This window comes from Balaenoptera physalus (genome assembly GCF_965194825.1).
Source record: "Balaenoptera physalus genome assembly, chromosome: 8".
Classification (NCBI taxonomy): Eukaryota; Metazoa; Chordata; class Mammalia; order Artiodactyla; family Balaenopteridae; genus Balaenoptera; species Balaenoptera physalus.
In genome coordinates, this window is record NC_138887.1 from 71,747,863 (window position 1) to 71,769,370 (window position 21,508).

At 36.4% G+C, this 21,508-nt stretch overlaps 1 protein-coding gene across 1 annotated transcript in view; it reads left to right on the plus strand.

Moving 5' to 3' along the window:
- STK31 (serine/threonine kinase 31) overlaps positions 1-21,508 on the plus strand; it is a 91,858-nt gene that overhangs the window by 44,717 nt on the left and 25,633 nt on the right. Inside the window, 5 exon segments of the mRNA XM_082472203.1 lie at positions 498-623; positions 1,253-1,378; positions 2,910-2,996; positions 3,708-3,857; positions 7,088-7,210. Coding sequence (XP_082328329.1) covers positions 498-623; positions 1,253-1,378; positions 2,910-2,996; positions 3,708-3,857; positions 7,088-7,210 — 612 coding nt within the window.

The window sequence follows — 21,508 nt, forward strand, 5'->3', positions numbered from 1 at the left end:
TGCAAAAAAGTTATTCCTTTTAAAAAGTAGCAGAAATACCTAGTAGAGTTAAATTATTTAAAAGCCATTTTCACTTTTGAGGATTCCACTTCAGAGGCAGGGGTGTTAGAGTTCACAGTAGTCATAATTTTTAGATATCTCATTCCCATTGTACAGTCTCCCTTTTATTTGTCATCATTTTAATACTTTTTAGGAAACACATGAAGTTTTCCAAGTAAACATCAGGGTCCCTTGGAAGCACGTCTGGTTCATCCCAGTCATCTTCAGAATCTGTTAGAGAGCTGTTGCAAGGATTAAATGTATGGTCATTACATTTTGGGTGGGAGTTCAAGAGCCAGGAAATAGAAAAAATATGAAACTTTAAATATTTTTATTTATTGGTGTCTCCAGTAGGGTTGATGTCCAATCCATCTAATAGTATGTAACTAATTTTGTTGATTATTTAAAAGTGCTGGGATTATTTGGATTCTTAAACTGTAACAAAAACTTGTGCCTAGAACTCTGGTGGTCTTCTTACAATGAGCTTGGAAAGGGATCTTCTTGATGCTGAGCCCATGAAGGAACTTAGCAGGAAGCGTCCTTTGGTATGTTCTGAGGTTAACGGGCAGATAATTCTTTTAAAGGTAAGTTTAAGTTCTTTGGACTTGTGGGAGATTCAGAAGTACAAAGGGGAGTGGTGGTGGTACTTTTCAGGAAAGTAAAGACCCACTGTTTATTTTCTAAATTATGTGAATTGACTGGTATGATGATTATGCTTCCAGTGTGGTTGCCAGAACTAATTTTGAATTTAAAGTTTCTCTCATTTCCCTAAATAATGTAGGTCTTTAATAGGATATACTTGCTTTCCTTTTTTCGGGTGAACTTACTACATTCTAGCCAAAAGCCTTTTAAAATTCTTGTTTTTCTTACATTTCTCTTTGAAATCTCAACTATTTTGCCAACACAGTCTTCTGTTCTTTGATTTCTTCTCTTCATTGACCTGGAAAACTGTTAATCATGATAGTAGGATAATTACTTTGGCCTTAGTGAGTACATATTGTAGAGTGTATATTAAGCTACTGGTAGAAATGTTCTTTTCTTTCTAAATCATATCATTTAAAGCAGATAGAAAAAGTACTTATACAATTTAAAAAAATAAATTTAGATATATTTTAACTTACATAAAAATCTAATTTAAATTGGAATGATATATAATTAGAGTGAGATTTTTAATCTTGGAATTGCCAATCCCTCTTTTTTTTTTTGGTACAAGGGCTATTCTGTGGATGTCGACACAGAAACCAGGGTAATTCAGAGAGCCGCTGCGTATCACAGAGCTTGGAGAGAAGCTAAAGAAGAGTCTGGGTTGCTACCATTGATATTCCTATTTTTGTGTAAGGTAAAGTTTTTATGCTAATCTCTTGCAGAAAACATTTTATTTAAAGTGCGTTTTAGCTCCAAGCTTTAGAGAAGTAATTAATTCCTTTTAATTTTTTTAAAATTGAAGTATATAGTTGATTTACAATATTGTGTTAGTTTCAAGTGTACAGCAAAGTGATTCAGTATATTTGCAGATTTTATTCCATTACATGATAATGGGTATAATTCCCTGTGCTACACAGTAAATCCTTGTTGCTTATCTATTTTATATATAATAGTTTGTATTTGTTAATCCCATACCCCTAATTTGTCCCTCCCACTTTCCCTCTCCCCTTTGGTAATCACAAGTTTGTTTTCTATGTCTGTGAGTTTGTTTCTGTTTTGTATATACATTCATTTGTATTATTTTTTAGATTCCACATATGTGATATCATATAGTATTTGTCTTTCTCTGACTTATTTCACTAAGCATGATATTTTCTATCCATGTTGTTGCAAATGGCAGTATTTCATTCTTTTAAATGGCTAATATCACATTGTATATCTACCACATCTTCCTAATCCAGTCATCTTTTGATGGGCATTTGAGTTGCTTCCATGTCTTGGCTATTATAAATAGTGCTGTTATGAACATTGGGGTGCATGTATCTTTTAGAATAAGTTTTTTTGTTTTTTCCGGATATATACCCAGGAGTGGAATTGCTGGATCATATGGTAGTTCTATTTTTAGTTTTTTGAGGAACCTCGATACTGTTTTCCATAGTAGCGACACCAATTTACATTCCTACCAACAGTGTATGAGGGCTCCCTTTTCGCCACATCTTCTCCAAAATTTGTTATTTGTAGATTTTGTGATGATAGCCATTATGACAGATGTGAGGTGATACCTCATTGTGGTTTTGATTTGCATTTCTCTAGTAACTAGTGATATTGAGCATCTTTTCATGTACCTGTTAGCCATCTGTATGTCTTCTTTGGAAAAATGTCTATTCAAGTCTTCTGCCCATTTTTTGATTGTTTGGTGTTTTTTGATATTGAGTTGTATGAGCTCTTTGTATATTCTGGATATTAACCCCTTGTTAATCGCATCATTTGTGAATATTTTCTCTCATTTTATAGGTTGTCTTCATTTTGTTGATAGTTTCCTTTGCTGTGCAAAAGCTTTTAAGTTTAATTAGACAGTCTTTTCAAAAGGTGGTGCTGGGCATGTAAAACAATGAAATTAGAGCATTCCCTTACACTGTATAAAAAAAATAAACTCAAAATAGTTTAAAGACCTAAATATAAGACATGAAACCATAGAACTCCTGGAAGAGAACATAGAAGAAACAGTCTTTGACATAAATTGTAGCAATATATTCTCCTATCAGTCCCCCAAGGCAAAAGAAATAAAAGCAAAAACAAACAAACGGGGCCTAATTAAATTTAAAAGCTTTTGCACAGCACAGAAGTAATTCTTTCCAGAAAAGTTATTTTGTACAGTCATTGTATACTAAAAATATATTGAAGAATTTTTCACTTACATTCTCATTCTCTGTTTTGCTTCTCAGTCTGATCCTATGGCTTATCTGATGGTCCCATACTATCCTAGGGCAAACCTGAGTGCTATTCAGTCCAGCATGCCTTTAACTTTAGAAGTAAGTAAAAAACCTTATTTCCACGGATGTATTAAATGAGAAAAATGACATCTAAAGTTTATTGAGGATATACTACATGCTTTATACAGTGTACAATTTAGACTCATTCTATTTAATTGTCATATCCGCCCTGTGATATGAGTTATCCCATTATATACAGATTAGAAAAATGAGGCTCACAGAGATTAATGTGACTTGCACAGGGTCCCTCATCCAGTGGCTGAGCTGGGACTTGGAATTGGGTCTTTTTGGCACCAAAGCCTATCCTTATAACTATTAAGCTGTGCTGTGTGTAAATTGTGTAGTATAGCACTTGGTATTATAAGTTTTAAGCAATAGCTTTGATTTCTATCGTAAATTTGAATTAGTAATAACAATAAAGGATGCCCAGATTCTTGCTACCCAGTAACACTATTTCAGTCTCTTTTTCTTTTCTAGATGCTTTCTGCTCATTATTTGTAATCCAAGTCTTCTTAGAGACTGTAGTCTCTAAGTCATACACACACACACACACACACCCCCCACACGGTATTACCAGTGACATAATCAGGACTTCTGTCCTTTAATTCTTTCTCTATGCTGTATTCTTTTTAAAGGTTCATTTGGAAGAAGCTTAGTCACTTCTGGAAAAGTCTTTTAATTAGAGAAAAGGTTCAGCTGTTAAAATGATTTGTCTACTTCCTGACTTCTTTTGTATGTACTTGTCTATAGGAAGCTTTAAAGGTCATGAAAGGTGTTGCCCAGGGCCTGCATACGTTGCACAAGGCTGACATAATTCATGGATCACTTCATCAGAACAATGTATTTGCTTTAAACCGTCAACATGGAATTGTTGGAGATTTTGACTTCACCAAATCTGTGGTAAAATATAGTGGTTTTATAAATAAGTTCTAGACTTCATTTAGTATTATTATTATTAGGCAGTAGTTCAGCACTTTTACATCATATGGTAATTTATTATAAGATCTTTGCCTTCAGTTAAGGTGTGTCATGTAGTGTAAGCAATTATGTGTTATCAGGTAGGTGCTGGAACAAGAGTTTCTAAAGTTGTGCATTATATTTTTTAACCGTAAGTCTTAGGAGCAACCTGAAATTACAGTCAGTGGCATTGACAACATTAGCATTAATTAATTAATTCATCAAGAAACATTTAGTTGCTGGAAATACACAAGGAAAACTAGGTGGCCATCTCCTGTCTCCCAGTCTACTGGTGCCCTCCCCCTCAATAGATTAAATTTAGATATACACGCTTTTCTATTTTTTGATTATTGGGCATTTTTAGAAACTTGGGAACCTTGGACTTTTCCATTTAATTCAAGTTCTAGTTTGATGACATTGCCTGTGAATTTTGGTGTCATATTACCTCAGAAGAGGCAGTTTGTGGGAATAACAAACATCAGACAATTAAAGAGCATATTGTGATCTTTTTTATTTTTCTTTTTGGTAGAATGGGCAATTTCAAAATACACACAATCATGAGGGAGCAGTTCTCTTTGTTAAAATAACAGCTTTATTGAGATATAATTCACATACCATAATGTGTATATTTCACTACTAATTTTAATATAGTCAAAAGGTTCTGCATCAATTACCACTGTCTAATTCCAGAACATTTTTTATCACCCTCAAAAAGAAACCCCATACTGGTTTGCAGTTACTCCCCCTTTCTTTCTCTACTCAGCCTGTTGGAAACCACTAATCCATTTTCTGTCCCTATGGATTTGCCTATTCTGGACATTTCCTATAAATGGAATCATGTGTGGCCTTTCGTGATTGACTTATTTCACTCTGCATAATGTTTTAAAGGTTCATCCATGTTGTAGCATGTGTCTAAACTTCATTCCCTTTTAAAAATGCCCAAATAATATTTCGTTGTATGGATATGCCATATTTTGTTTTTACCTTTGTCAGTTTGTGGGCATTTGGGTTTCCACTTTTTGATTATTATGAATAATGCTGCTATGAAAATCAGTATACAAGTTTTTGTGTGGAGATATGTTTTCTTGGGAGTGGAATTGTTGGGTTATATGGTAACTCTTCTGTGTTTCACCGTTTAAGGAAAAAAACTGTTTTCCAAAGTGGCTGCACTGTTTTACATTCTCATCAGCGATGTATGAGGATTCCAGTTTCTCAACATCCTTGCCAATATTTTATTGTCTGAGGAGTTCCTTTTTGACTAGTGAAAGTCATAATGCTTTTTAATTTTTTTTTAAAGATTTTTTTTGATGTGGACCATGTTTTTAAAGTCTTGATTGAATTTGTTACAATTATTGCTTCTGTTTTGTGTTTTGGTTTTTTTGGCTGCGAGGCCTGTGGGATCTTAGCTCCCTGACCAGGGATCGAACCTGCACCCCCTGCATTGGAAGGCAGAGTCTTAACCACTGGACTGCCAGGGAAGTCCCCATAATGCTTTATTTGTTGGTCATCTGCAAGTTATAGGATAATGCCACCTGTCTGTATACAGTTTCAGTGGTGTTCATATGGTACCTCAAAAAGAAGAGAAAATAAAAATGTAAAACTATAATGAAATGCTGGATTATAAAGGATTTATACATAGTAGATTTGCTGAAGTGTTTATGTTTATTTATTTGAAAATTAGGATAACATCTTAAGAAAAATAACTGAACTGTGAGTTTTAAAAAGTTCTCAATTCATAGGGATCCTGGTTACTTTACCTTTTGAACATGCCATTTGCACAACTATAGATAATGACTCCAAGGAATTCTTCCTGTTTTATACTGATTTGTCAGCTGTTATTATCCAACAAAACATTGTTTTTAATCTCTATTTAAAATTATTTACTTTGAAATATTGATTAAAGTCACCTTTTGCTGCATTTTTCACCCTACTCTCAGATTGAAGTACTAATCAGGAAGGGTAATTTGAAAAGTAGACTGTAGTCAACAGCCTTGCTTTTCATACTTCATACTCCATGTGAATCTCCTGGGGATCTTGTTAAAATGCAATTTTTAGAAATTGAGGTAAAATTAGTATATGATACTATATGTTTCAGGTGTACATAAAATGCAGATTTTTATTCAGCATTTCTGGGATGGAGATTTTGTATTTCTAACAAGCTCCTGGGTGATACTGTAGCTGCTGGTCTTTGGACCACACTCTGAGAAGCAAGGATAATGATGGTAGCGATATGTGCTAGGTAATTATTGTGCTGATTACCTTTACCTTTACAATAACTCTGTAAAGTAGTTACAAATTAATTTCCTATTTACAAATTAATTATTTTAGGCTCAAAGTAGTTAAAGCCCAAGGTCACATAGCAAATAAATGGCAGAGTGGGAATTGCAGTCAAGGTTTGTCTGAATCCAGGGTTCATGTTCTTGTCATTCATCATCCTTTGACACATTGGAAATGGTGTACTTAGAAAATGGTCAGTAAGGAAGTACTTTGTAGACTTGTGGTTTTTAAAAGTTATTTAGAATTTTCAGAATTAGAAAATAGCACTGCCTCTAGCCCTTATGAAGTGTGGTTTTTTTTTTTTTGTTTTTTAAATTTTTATTTATTTATTTATTTATTTATGGCTGTGTTGGGTCTTCGTTTCTGTGCGAGGGCTTTCTCTAGGTGTGGCAAGTGGGGGCCACTCTTCATCGCGGTGCGCGGGCCTCTCACTATCGCGGCCTCTCTTGTTGCGGAGGACAGGCTCCAGATGCGCAGGCTCAGTAATTGTGGCTCACGGGCCCAGCTGCTCCGCGGCATGTGGGATCTTCCCAGACCAGGGCTCGAACCCGTGTCCCCTGCATTGGCAGGCGGATTCTTAACCACTGCGCCACCAGGGAAGCCCCTGAAGTGTGTTTTTTAAAAAAAGAGTACCAAATTCTTAAAGAATCACTGGTTCTTAATTTTTAATCTGCTGGAGTCTACAATGTGAAATGTAACCCTAGTCTCACTGTTAATTTCATGAGACTGATTTTAAGAGCAATTTATAATAGTGGAAATTAGGTAAAAATATTTGAAAGCAAAGAGAATAAAATATTTCAAATGAATATTTTTTGTGTTGATTAAATGCAGATTACTTCACAGAATGCCGCCTCAACTGTGTTGCCTTTAAAATATTTAACCTACTGTTTTTGTAGAGTCAGCGAGCCTCAGTGAACATGATGGTTGGTGACTTGAGTTTGCTATCACCTGAATTGAAAATGGGAAAACCTGCTTCTCCAAGTTCTGACTTATATGCTTACGGCTGCCTTTTATTGTGGGTATGTTATTTTTTTATTGAAACAGATAAGTCATTTATTTATATGTATTTCAGTATAGAAAGTGATGATTTGAAGTGGCTTTCCTCAGTATATTACTCTGAATAAAAAATAGTGGTAGATTTTCTGTAGAAAAAAATTTCTTCCCACTTGTTTTTAAAATTTTGTCATAAACTGTTGCTCTACAGTTGATCTTTGAACAACATGGGTTTGAACTGCCTGGGTCCGCTTAAGCGCAGTCTCATTTTCAATAGTATATACTGTAGTACCACGCCATCCATGGTTGCGCGGATACAGAGGAACCAGGGATATGGAGGGCCAACCATAAATTCTATGCGGGTTTTCAACTGTGCCAAGCTTCGGCACCTCTAACCTCCATGTTGTTCAAGAGTCAGCTGTACTTCTTATCATCTGTTGTGTACTTTCTAGAAATTGGCTTGATAATATGCTTTACATAGCATGCTACTGTCTTAGTTTTATTGAAGTCAAGATTAACAGTGAAGATGGTTTTGTCCTATATTAATCTGGAAGTAATTCATGCATATATGGAAAATAAATATTAAATGATATTAAATGAGCCTTGAGTAAATGTTCCTGCTTTGAGTGTAAACCAAATAACTATTTCTAATCCATGGTTTAAACCCATTCTTCCTGTGAAATATGAGGGATTAAGTGTTAACAAGGGAAGGATGTCTGTTCTCACTTCTTCTGTTTAACATTGTACTGGAGGTTCTAGCCCAGGGGTCAGCAAAATTTTCCATAAGCGGCCAGATGGTAAATAGTTCAGGCTTTGTGGGACATACGGTTTCTGCTGCTTTAGCGTGAAAGCAGCTATAGACAGTACATAAATGAGTGAGTGTCTCTGTTCCAATAAAACTTTATTTATGGATATTGAAATTTGAATTTCATATAATTTTCATGTGTCATGAAATAGTATTCTTTGATTTTATTGTAAACATTTTAAAATGTGAAAACCATTCTTGGCTTGCACACTGCTTGAAAACAAGCAGTGGGATGGATTTGGCATGCAGGCTGTAGTTTGCTAATCCTGGTTCTAGTCAGTCAAATAAGGCAACAAAAAGAAATAAAAGGCATACAGTTTGAAGATGAAGAAGTAAAGCCATCTTTATTTGCAGATGACGTGATTAATTATGTAGAAAATCTTTTTGAATGTTATATACATAAATGCTACTAAACCCACCAAATTTAGCAAGGTTTCAGGATACAAAATCAGTATAATAATTAATTGTGTTTCTATATACTAGGAAATTGAAATTAAACAGTCATTTACGGAAGTATAAAAAATATGGAGCTTTTAGAGCTAAATTGACAAAAGATTTGCAAGATCTGTATACTGAAGACTACAAAAGTATTGTTGAGAGAAACTAAAGAAGGTGTAAATAAATGGAGAGATGCGCCATGTTCATGGACTGGAAGAATCAGTGTTGTATGGATGTGAATTCTTCTCAAATTGGTCATAGTTGTGATACAATTTCAACAAAACTCCTTCTAGGCTTACTTTTTTTTTTTTTGACAGTAATTAACAATCAGATTCTGTAGTTTATAGGAAAATACATGGGATCTGGGATAGCTAAAACAATCTTGAAAAAGAATACAAGTGGAGGATTTTAACTGATTTTAAGACTTAATAAAATTACAGTAAATCAAGACAGTGTGATACTGATGTAAAGTTAGACATAGATCAATGGAACAGAATAGAGACAGTAGAAATACACCCACTAAAATATGGTCAATTGATTTTTGACCAAGGTGCCAGGACAGTTCTATGAGGGAAAAGATAGTCTTCAACAAACGGTATTGTAACAATTGGATATCTGTACATAAAAAATAAACTTTGACTCATTCATTGCACAATGTATAAAAATTAACTCTAAATGTATATTAGACCAAAATGTAAAACCTAAGTCTCTAAAACTCAGGAATAAAATACAGGAGAAAATCTTACTGAGTTTGGCAAAGATTTCTTGTAATAGGACACAAAAAACATCAAGTATAAAAGAAAATAATTTGGATTTCATCTAAATTTAAAATTGTGGTCTTCACAAGACACTGTTACAAAAATGAAAGGCAAGTCATACACAAACTTGGAGGAAATATTTGCAAAACATATATCTGACAGAAGACTTCTATCCAGCTTACAATGAACTCTTACAACTGAATAATAAGACAACTCGGGGCTTCCCTGGTGGTGCAGTGGTTGAGAGTCTGCCTACCAATGCAGGGGACACGGGTTCGAGCCCTGGTCTGGGAAGATCCCACATGCCCTAGAGCGGCTAGGCCCGTGAGCCACATTCACTGAGCTGGCGCGTCTGGAGCCTGTGCTCCGCAGCAAGAGAGGCCGTGATAGTGAGAGGCCCGCGCACCGCGATGAAGAGTGGCCCCCGCTTGCCACACCTAGAGAAAGCCCTCTCACAGAAACGAAGACCCAACACAGCCATAAATAAATAAATAAATAAATAAAAATTAAAAAACAAAAACAACAACAACAAAAGCACTTTCCTACACAATTTCCCCCTCAACCCCGGATAGATTTATAAAAAAAAAAAAAAAAAAGAAGACAACTCAAAAATGGGCAAAATATTTAAATAGGCACTTACCAAATAAAATGTCCAGATGGTAAATAAGCATGTGAAAACATGCTCTCAATATCATTAGTCATTGGGGAAATATAAATTTAAAACCAAAATGAGATACTACCACATGCCCACTATAATGTCTAAAATTAAAAATACCACATCAAGTGTTGGCTAAGATGTATAGCAACTAGAACTCTCATATATTGCTGAGGGGAATGTAAATGTAACAACCACTTTGGAAAACAACTTGGCAGTTGTTAAAAGGTTAAACATATACCTGTTATATGACCCAGCTGTTTTACTCTTAGGTATTTAGCCAAGAGAAGTAAAAGCATATGTCCACACAAAGACTTGTACAAAAATATTCAGACATTTTATTTGTAAGAGCCAAAAAATGGGAACAACCCGAATGTCCATAAACGGATGAATGGAAAAACAGTCTGCTATATATTCATTGGAATACTACTCAGCAATAAAATGGAATGAACTATTAATACAGGCATGCCTTGTTTTATTGTGCTTCACTTTATTGCACTTCGCATATATAGTGTTTTTTATATATTGAAGGTTTGTGGCAACCCTGCATGTCAGATGATGGTTAGCGTTTTTTAGCAATAAAGTATATTCTTAAATTAAGGTATGTACATTGTTTTTTATTCTTTTATTTTTTTTAACATCTTTATTGGAGTATTAATTGCTTTACAGTGTTGTAAAGTTTCTGCTGTATAACAAAGTAAATCAGCTATATGTATACATATATCCCCATATACCCTGCCTCTTGTGTCTCCCTCCCACCCTCCCTATCCCACCCTTCTAGGTAGTCACAAAGCACCAAGCTGATCTCCCTGTGCTATGCAGCTGCTTCCCACTAGCTATCTGTTTTACATTTGGTAGTGTATATATGTCCATGCCACTCTCTGACTTCATCCCAGCTTACCCTTCGCCCTCCCCGTGTCCTCAAGGCCATTCTCTGTGTCTGCGTCTTTATTCCTGTCCTGCCCCTAGGTTCATCAGAACCATTTTTTTTTTAATTCCATAAATATATGTGTTAGCATACGGTATTTGTTTTTCTCTTTCTGACTTCACTCAGTATGACAGACTCTAGGTCCATCCACCTCACTACAAATAATTCAGTTTCGTTTCATTTTATGGCTGAGTAATATTCCATTGTATATATGTGACCCATCTTCTTTATCTAGTCATCTGTCGATGGACACTTAGGTTGCTTCCATGTCCTGGCTATTGTAAATAGTGCTGCAGTGAACATTGTGGGACATGACTCTTTGAATTACGGTTTTCTCAGGGTATATGCCGGGTAGTGCGATTGCTGGGTCATATGGTAGTTCTATTTTTAGTTTGTTAAGGAACCTGCATACTGTTCTCCATAGTGGCTGAACCAATTTACATTCCCACCAACAGTGCAAGACGGTTACCTTTTCTCCACACCTTCTCCAGCATTTATGGTTTGTACATTTTTTTGATGATGGCCATTCTGACTGGTGTGAGATGGTACCACATTGTAGTTTTGATTTGCATTTCTCTCATGATTAGTGATGTTGAGCATCCTTTCACGTGTTTATTAGCAATCTGTATATCTTCTTAGGAGAAATGTCTATTTAGGTCGTCTGCCCATTTTTGGATTGGGTTGTTTGTTTTTTTGATATTGAGCTGCATGAGCTGCTTGTATATTTTTGGAGATTAATCCTTTGTCAGTTGCTTCATTTGCAAATATTTTCTCCCATTCTGAGGGTTGTCTTTTCATCTTGTTTATGGTTTCCTTTGCTGTGCAAAAGCTTTCAAGTTTCATTAGGTCCCATTTGTTTATTTTTGTTTTTATTTCCATTTCTCTTGGAGGTGGGTCAAAAAGGATCTTGCTATGATTTATATCATAGAGTGTTCTGCCTATGTTTTCCTCTAAGAGTTTGATGGTGTCTGGCCTTACATTTAGGTCTTTAATCCATTTTGAGTTTATTTTTGTGTATGCTGTTAGGAAGTGTTCTAATTTCATTCTTTTACATGTAGCTGTCCAGTTTTCCCAGCACCACTTACTGAAGAGGCTGTCTTTTCTCCATTGTATATTCTTGCCTCCTTTATCAAAGATAAGGTGACCATGTGTGCATGGGTTTATCTCTGGGCTTTCTATCCTGTTCCATTGATCTATATTTCTGTTTTTGTGCCAGTACCATACTGTCTTGATTACTGTAGCTTTGTAGTATAGTGTGAGGTCAGGGAGCCTGATTCCTCCAGCTCCGTTTTTCTTTCTCATGATTGCTTTGCCTATTCGGGGTCTTTTGTGTTTCCATACAAATTGTGAAATTTTTTGTTCTAGTTCTGTGAATAATGCCAGTGGTAGTTTGATAGGGATTGCATTGAATCTGTAGATTGCTTTGGGTAGTAATTTTCACAATGTTGATTCTTCCAATCCAAGAACATGGTATATCTCTCCATCTGTTTGTATCCTCTTTAATTTCTTTCATCACTGTCTTATAGTTTTCTGCATACAGGTCTTTTGTCTCCTTAGGTAGGTTTATTCCTAGATATTTTATTCTTTTTGTTGTGGTGGTAAATGGAAGTGATTCCTTAATTTCTCTTTCAGATTTTTTATCATTAGTGTATAGGAATGCAAGAGATTTCTGTGCATTAACTTTCTATCCTGCTACTTTACCAAATTCATTGTTTAGCTCTAGCAGTTTTCTGGTAGCATCTTTAGGATTCTCTATGTATAGTATCGTGTCATCTGCAGACAGTGACAGTTTTACTTCTTTTCAATTTGGATTCCTTTTATTTCTTTTTTGTCTCTGAGTGCTGTGGCTAAAGCTTCCAAAACTATGTTGAATAATAGTGGTGAGAGTGGGCAACCTTGTCTTGCTCCTGATCTTAGAGGAAATGGTTTCAGTTTTTCACCATTGAGAACGATGTTGGCTGTGGGTCTTATATGGCCTTTATTATGTTGAGGTAGGTTCCCTCTATGCCTACTTTCTGGAGAGATTTTATCATAAATGGGTGTTGAATTTTGTCGAAAGCTTTTTCTGCATCTGTTGAGATTATCATATGGTTTTTATCCTTCAGTTTTTTAATACAGTGTATCACATTGATTTCTGTATATTGAAGAATCCTTGCATTCCTGAGGTAAACCTCACTTGATCATGGTGTATGATCCTTTTAATGTGCTGTTGGATTCTGTTTGCTAGTATTTTGTTGAGGATTTTTGCATCTATGTTCATCAGTGATATTGGCCTGCAGTTTCCCTTTTTTGTGAGATCTTTGTCTGGTTTTGGTATCAGGGTGATGGTGGCCTCATAGAATGAGTTTGGGAGGGTTCCTCCCTCTGCTGTATTTTGGAAGAGTTTGAGAAGGGTAGGTGTTAGCTCTTCTCTAAATGTTTGATAGAATTTGCCTGTGAAGCCATCTGGTCCTGGGCTTTTGCTTGTTGGATGACTTTTAATCACAGTTTCAATTTCAGGGCTTGTGATTGGTGTTTTTATGTTTTCTATTTCTTCCTGGTTCTGCCTTAGAAGGTTGTGCTTTTCTAAGAATTTGTCCGTTTCTTCCAGGTTGTCCATTTTATTGGCATATAGTTGCTTCCAGTAATCTCTCCTGATCCTTTGTATTTCTGCAGTGTCAGTTGTCACTTCTCCTTTTTCATTTCTAATTCTATTGATTTGAGTCTTCTCCCTTTTTTTCTTGATGAGTCTGCCTAATGGTTTATCAATTTTGTTTATCCTCTCAAAGAACCAGCTTTTAGTTCTATTGATCTTTGCTATTGTTTCCTTCATTTCTTTTTCATTTATTTCTGATCTGCCCTTTATGATTTCTTTCCTTCTGCTAACTTTGGGTTTTTTTGTTCTTTCTCTAATTGTTTTAGGTGTAAGGTTAGGTTGTTTATTTGAGATGTTTCTTGTGTCTTGAGGTAGGATTGTATTGCTGTAAACTTCCCTCTTAGAACCGCTTTTGCTGCATCCAATAGGTTTTGGGTCGTCGTGTTTTCATTGTCATTTGTTTCTAGGTATTTTTTTGATTTCCTCTTTGATTTCTTCAGTGATCTCTTAGTTATTTAGTAGCATATTTAGCCTCCATGCGTTTGTATTTTTTACAGTTTTTTCCTGTAATTGATATCTAGTCTCATAGCGTTGTGGTCAGAAAAGATACTTGATATGATTTTAGTTTTCTTAAATTTACCGAGGCTTGATTTGTGACCCAAGATATGATCTATCCTGGAGAATGTTCCATGAGCACTTGAGAAGAAAGTGTATTCTGTTGTTTTTGGATGGATTTTCCTATAAATATCAATTAAGTCCATCTTGTTTAATGTGTCATTTAAAGCTTGTGTTTCCTTATTTATTTTCATTTTGGATGATCTGTCCATTGGTGAAAGTGTGGTGTTAAAGCCCCGTACTATGATTGTCTTGCTGTTGATTTCCCCTTTTATGGCTGTTAGCATTTGCCTTATGTGTTGAGGTGCTCCTATGTTGGGTGCATAAATATTTATGATTGTTATATCTTCTTCTTGGATTGATCCCTCGATCATTATGTAGTGTCCTTCTTTGTCTCTTGTAATAGTCTTTGTTTTAAAGTCTATTTTGTCTGATACGAGAATTGCTACTCCAGCTTTCTTTTGATACCCATTTGCATGGAATAATCTTTTTCCATCCCCTCACTTTCAGTCTGTGGGTCCCTAGGTCTGAAATGGGTCTCTTGTTGACAGTACATATACAGGTCTTGTTTTTGAGTACATTCATCCAGTCTGTGTCTTTTGCTTGGAGCATTTAATCCATTTACATGTAAGGTAATTATCGATATGCATGTTCCTATTACCATTTTCTTAATTATTTGGGGTTTGTTTTTGTAGGTCTTTTCCTCCTCTTGTGTTTCCTGCCTAGAGAAGTTCCTTTAGCATTTGTTGTAAAGCTGGTTTGGTGGTGCTGAATTCTCTTAGATTTTGCTTACCTGTAAAGGTTTTAATTTCTCTGTCGAATGTGAATGAGATCCTTGCTGGGTAGAGTAATCTTGGTTGTAGGTTTGTCCTTTTTACCACTTTAAGTATGTCCTGCCACTCCCTTCTGGCTTGCAGAGTCTGCTGAAAGATCAGCTCTTAACCTTATGGGGCATTCCATTGTATGTTATTTGTTGCTTTTCCCTTGCTGCTTTTAATATTTTCTCTTTGTCTGTAATTTTTGATAGTTTGATTACTATGTGTGTTGGCATGTTTCTCCTTGAATTTATCCTGTATGGGACTCTCTGTGCTTCCTGGACTTGATTGACTATTTCCTTTCCCATGTTAGGGAAGTTTTCAACTATTATCTCTTCAAATATTTTCTCAGACCCTTTCCTTTTCTCTTCTTCTTCTGGGACCCCTATAATTCGACTATTGGTGCGTTTAATGTTGTCCCAGCAGTCTCTGAGACTGTCCTCAATTCTTTTCATTCTTTTTTCTTTATACTGCTGTGTGGTAGTTATTTCCACTATTTTATCTTCCAGGTCACTTATCTGTTCTTCTGCCTCAGTTATTCTGCTATTGATTCCTTCTAGAGAATTTTTAATTTCATTTCTTGTGTTGTTCATCATTGTTTCGTTGCTCTTTTGTTCTTTTAGTTCCTTGTTAAATGTTTCTTGCGTTTTCTCCATTCTGTTTCCAAGATTTTGGATATCATTACTCTGAATTCCTTCTTTTTCAGGTAGACTGCCTATTTCCTCTTCATTTGTTTGGTCTGGTGGGGTTTACCTTGTTCCTTCCATCTGCTGCATGTCTTCTCATTTTGCATAACTTACTGTGTTTGGGGTCTCCTTTTCGCAGGCTGCAGGTTCATTGTTCCCGTTGTTTTTGGTGTCTGCCTCCAGTGGGTAAGGTTGGTTCAGTGGATTGTGTAGGCTTCCTGATGGAGGGTACTGGTGCCTGTGTTCTGGTAGGTGGGGATGGATCTTGTCTTCTTAGTTGGCAGAACCGCATGTGGTGGTGTGCTTTGGGGTGTCTGTGAACTTCGTGTGATTTTAGGGAGCCTCTCTGCTAATGGGTGCAGTTATGTTCCTGTCTTGCTAGTTTTTTTGGCATGGGGCGTCCAGCACTGGAGCTTGCTGGCTGTTGGGTGGAGCTGGGTCTTAGTGTTGAGGCGCAGATCTCTGGGAGAGCTCTAGCCGATTGATACTATGTGGGGCTGCGAGGTCTCTGGTGGTCCAGTGTCCTGAACTCGGCTCTCCCACCTCAGAGGCTCAGGCCTGGCAGCAGGCTGGAGCACCAAGACCCTTTCATCCACACAGTTCAGAAGAAAAGGGAGAAAAAAAACCCAGTAAATAATAAAAGTTCAAAAAAATTATGAAAATAAAAAAAATTTTTAAAAATTATTAGAATAAAAAAGTAGTAATAATAAAAAAAGAAAAAGAGAGCAATCAAATCAATAAATCCACCAATGATAACAAGCACTAGAAACTATACTAAGATAAACATAAAAGTCAGAAAGAAGTCAGTTGCAGACAGCAAACCCCAAGTCTACAGTTGCTCCCAAAGTCCACAACCTGTTTTTGGATGATTCGTTGTCTATTCAGGTATTCCACAGATGCAGGGTACCTCAAGTTGATTTTGGGGATTTAATCCGCTGCTCCTGAGGCTGCACGGAGAGATTTCCCTTTCTCTTCTTGTTCGCACAGCTCCTGGGGTTCAGCTTTGGTTTTGGCCCTGCCTCTGTATGTAGGTTGTCTTCAGGCCTCTGTTCCCACCCAGACAGGACAGGGTTAAAACAGCGGCTGATTAGGGCAGTCTGGCTCACTCAGGCCGGGGAGAGGGAGGGGTACGGTAGTTATAATTGGAATGCGGTGTGAGCCCGCAGTGGCAGAGGCTGGCGTGATGTTGCAACAGCCTGAGGCATGCTGTATGTTCTCCTGGGGAAGTTGTCCCTGGACCACAGGACCCTGGTAGTGGCGGGCTGCACAGGCTCCTGGGGTGGGGGTGTGGGGTGTGTGGATAGTGACCTGTGCTTGCACACAGGATTCTTGGTGGCTGCAGCAGCAGTTAGCGTTTCATGCCCGTCTCTGGTGTCCGAGGTGATAGCCGCGGCTTGTGCCCATCTCTGGAGCTCGTTTAGGTTTTGCTTTGCTTTCTGTGGACAGACACGGAAAGAATCCCCTCTCCTCGCACACCTGGAAATAATAGTCCCTTGCCTCTTAGGAAGGTCCAGACTTTTTCCTGGACTCCCTCCCCACTAGCTGTGGCGCATTTGTCCCCTTCAAGATGTCTTCACGCAGCCAACCCCAGTCCTCTCCTTGGGATCTGACCTCCGAAGCCCAAGCTTCAACTCCCAGCCCCCACTGGCCCTGGCGGGTGAGCAGACAAGCCTCTCAGGCTGGCGAGTGCTGGTCAGCACCGATCCTCTGTGTGGGAATCTCTCCGCTTTGCCCTCTGCACCCCTGTTGCTGAGCTCTCCTCCGTGGCTCTGAAGCTTCCCCCCTGCCCACCTTCCGTCTCTGCCAGTGAAGGGGCTTCCTAGTGTGTGGAAACTTTTCCTCCTTCACAGCTCCATCCCAGAGGTGCAGATCCCGTCCCTATTCTTTTGTCTCTGTTTTTTCTTTTGCTCTCTCCAGGTACGTGAGGATTTTCTTGCCTGTTGGGAAGTCTGAGGTCTTCTGCCAGCATTCAGTAGTTTTTCTGTAGGAGTTGTTCCACATGTAGATGTATTTTTGATGTATTTGTGGGGAGGAAGGTGATCTCCACGTCTTATTCCTCTGCCATCTTGAAGGTCCCCCCTTTACATTGTTTTTTAGACATAATGCTCTTGCATACTTAATAGGTTACAGTATAGTGTAAACATAACTTTTATGTTACGGGAAACCATAAAAAATTGCATGACTCACTTTATTTCAGTATTCACTTTATTGTGGTGGTCTGGAACTGAATCCTCAGTATCTCTCAGGTTATGCTTCTACACCCAGTAATATGGAGGAATCTCAAAATAATTCTGCCAAGCTAAAAAAAGCCAAAGGAAAGAAAGAGTACATATTTTATGTTTCTATTTATATAGAATTTTAAAAAATGCAAACTTATCTATGGTGATAGAAAGGAGTGCTCTGGGGATTGAGGGTAGAGAGGAAGGGAGCAATAGATTACAAAGGGGCATGAGGAAATTTTTTTGGCATGATCACCATGTTCACCAGATTGATTGTGGTGATGATTTTGTAGCAGGATACATATATCAAAAATATTTATAATTATATACTTTAAATACATGTAGTTTATTGTACATCAACTATACCTCAATAAAACTGTTATAAAAAGAGTATTTATACCTACCCAAGTGGTAATCAGTGGGAATCCCATTCAACAATTAATTATTCCCAAGTTTTAGCCTTATGCTGGCATACGTATTTAAATTTGTGTGGTTTCAAAGAACCATCATAGCCATAGAAATTATTGTACTGGCATCATTTTTGTCATTGCTTTAGTAATCTCTTTATTCTTTACATCAGGACGAAAGTGAATGACTCAAATGTTCTTATGTTCCTGAGAGCTATCATAAAATATCACTTAAGTATGGTAATAGCAGTCTTTATTCCACCAATTTCCTTTCTTCATTAACTGGTAGTAAAGAGCTTTATGAGTAAAGACACTATTGTGGTGAATTCCTGCTCATCTTTAATGTTGACTAAGTTCTTTTAAAATTTTTATTTTTAAATTACCATGTAGTACAGTTGATTGGTTTTTGGTGTTCAGGCCTATGAATCTTAACATATGTGTAGATTAGTATACCCATCACCACAACTGGGATACAGAACAGTTCCCTAACTAAAAAAAAAAAAAAATCCTATGTGCTGTCCCTTTGTAGTCATACCCTCTTCCTAACCCTTAACCCTTGGCAACCGCTGATCTTTTCTATATCACTACAGCTTTGTCTTTTTAAGAATGTCATATAAATGTTATCTTACAGTATGTAACCTTTTGAGACTAGCTTCTTCACTCAGCATAATGCCTTTGAAATTCATCCAAGTTGTTTAGTATATCAATAGTTCGTTCCATTTTTGTGACTGAGTAGTACTCTATTATATGGATGTACCAACTTTGTTTATCTGTTGAAGGGCATTCGGGTTTCCAGTTTTTGGCTATTACAAATAAAGCTGCTAGGAACATTTGTGTATAGGTTTTTACGTGAACATGGTTTTACTTCTCTAGAATAAATAGGGGGGCGATTATTGAGTAGACTGTAATTGTACGTATAACTTTATAAGGTGGTGCCAAACTGTTTTCCAGAGTGGCTATACCATTTTGCATTCTCAGAACCAGCACTGTATGAGAGTTTCAGACACTCTGCATGATTGTTAATACCTCATATTGCCATTGTTTTCTGTTTTAGCCATTCTCTTAGGTCTGTAATAGTGTCTTCTCATGGTGGTTTTACATTTCTCTAATGCGTAATGATGTTGAGCATCTTTTTATTTGATGATTATTTGCCTTGCATATATCCTCTGTGGTGAAGTGTCTGTTTAAGTCTTTTGCCCATTTTTAAAAATTGGGTTTCTTACTGTTGAGTTGTGAGCATTTAAAAATATATATTCTAGATCCAAATCCCTTGTCAGATGTCATTTGAATATTTTTCCTAGTCTGTAGCTTGTCTTTTCATTTTCCTAATAGTGTCTTTTGTAGACAAAAAGGTTTTAATTTTGAGGAAGTTCAGTTTATTATTGTTTTCCTTCAATGAGTAATGCTTTTGGTATTGTAGTTAGGAAGTCTTTGCCTAACCCCAGGTCATAAAGATTTTCTCTTATATTTTCTTCTAAAGGCTTTATAGTTACATGTTTTACATTTTAGATCTAGGATCTATTTTGATGTAATTTTTGTGTAAGGAGTGAGGTTTATGTCAGGGTCCACTTTTTTTTTTTTTTTTTGCATATGGTTGTCCAGTTATTAGAAAGACTATGATTCTCTACTGAATTTCCTTTGCACCTTTGTAAAAAATCAGTTGGTAATATTTGTGTGAGTCTGTTTCAGGACTCTTTATTCTGTTCCATTGATCTATATATCTATCTGTTTACTAATACCACACTATCTTGATTACTGTATCTTTATAGTAAATCTTAAAATTGTATGATTAGTAAAACAGTTTTTTCAAATTGTTTAGCAGTTCAGATATCTTTGCCTTTCCATACACATTTTATAAACAGCTTGTCTATATACACAGAAAGCCTCTGTGATTTTGATTTTGACTGGAACTACATTAAATCTGTTGATCAAGTTGGGGAGAATTGACATTTTCAATAATTGACATCTTTACTATGTTAAGTTTTTTAATCCGTGAATCTATTTATTTAGGTCTTCTTTGATTTGTTTCATCAGCATTTTGTTATTTTGAGCTTATAGATCCTATACATGTGTTGTTAGATTTTATACCTAAGTATTTCATTTTTTTGGAGCTATTGTGATATCTTAAAAAAACTAAAAAACTGTTTTCTAGTTGTTCAAGTTCTTTTTTTAAAAAAACAGCTATTTTATTGATAGGAAAGTTAGTTTAGTACCAGAGGTTACAGATGCTTTGATCTTCCTCCTCAAAGAACTGGGCAAGTTACAATAGAAACACATAGTGTAAAATATATAAAAGGGCAAAAAGTCAAGACTCAAGGGCTATGCTTCAAAAGACAATATTCAGAGTTAAACTGGAATCATTAGCGAAGAATCTTATTTCCAGAGCCATGAATAGATTACTGTCACGATATGGCTTTTAAAAGTTTTGGAATTAGCAAAAATGAAAGTAACAGCTTATTTGATATTAAAACACTAGAATACTGACTGGATGTTTTGGGGCATATCATAAGATATTTTGGTTTAGGATCATTTTTGTTATGAGACCCAGATTAAATGACAGAAAGATTCTGAAGACTGCCTTCAACTACAGAAAATTATAGTGTTTGAGTGTTGGCACCCCTTCTACCTCAAGCAATAAATCATGTCTTTTAACTGGTACATTTGGCAGGTAGTCTTATCTTAAAGTTGTTTGTATTAAGGTTCTTCTGTATTTTTTTGGGTTATAATGAAATTCTTAAAGGCATTTCTAGAAGCCAGTTTTAAAAATTAGAATGGTTCTGATGTGATATTGAAAAAAATTGTGTGTGGGTGCTACTGTGAGGAAGCTGAATAATTTTAAAATAGAGAGAAGTAAATGGTTATTTTCTTTTATTCAGATGACACTTTTTTAGCATGGACTTCTCTAAAATGCAACGCTTTTCCCTGCTTTAGTTTTCTCTTAATGTGCTATACATGTGTTTTATTTATCTTTATTATTGTCTGCTTCTGCCAATAGAATGTAATCTCCTTTCAGGTAGCTTGTCTGTCTTGTTTGCTAGTGGATCCTATGCCTAGAAGCGTCCCTGGTGTAGAGCTGTCACTGGAATATTAATTGAATGAAAGCATGCCTTTATGATATCAAAATGAATGTTTAAATTTCAGCCACAATTATGTGCTGAAGTATTAGGCTTTTTTTTTTTTTTTTAAATAAAATGTGCCATGTTTCCTTGGTGTGTTCATCTTCTGGTCTCTCCACCATGGCCCGTTGTACATTTCTTTGGAACCTTGTTTGAAGATTTTCTTTTTATTCCAACTCCAGAGATGTTCCTAGGAGATATTAGTGGTCATATTGATCCCCCATTGAACAACTTAGCTTTGCGTTTTTTGGACCTCGTTAACAATTTGAGACCCACACCTTCATGCAGTTTCAATTACCTTCCGAAA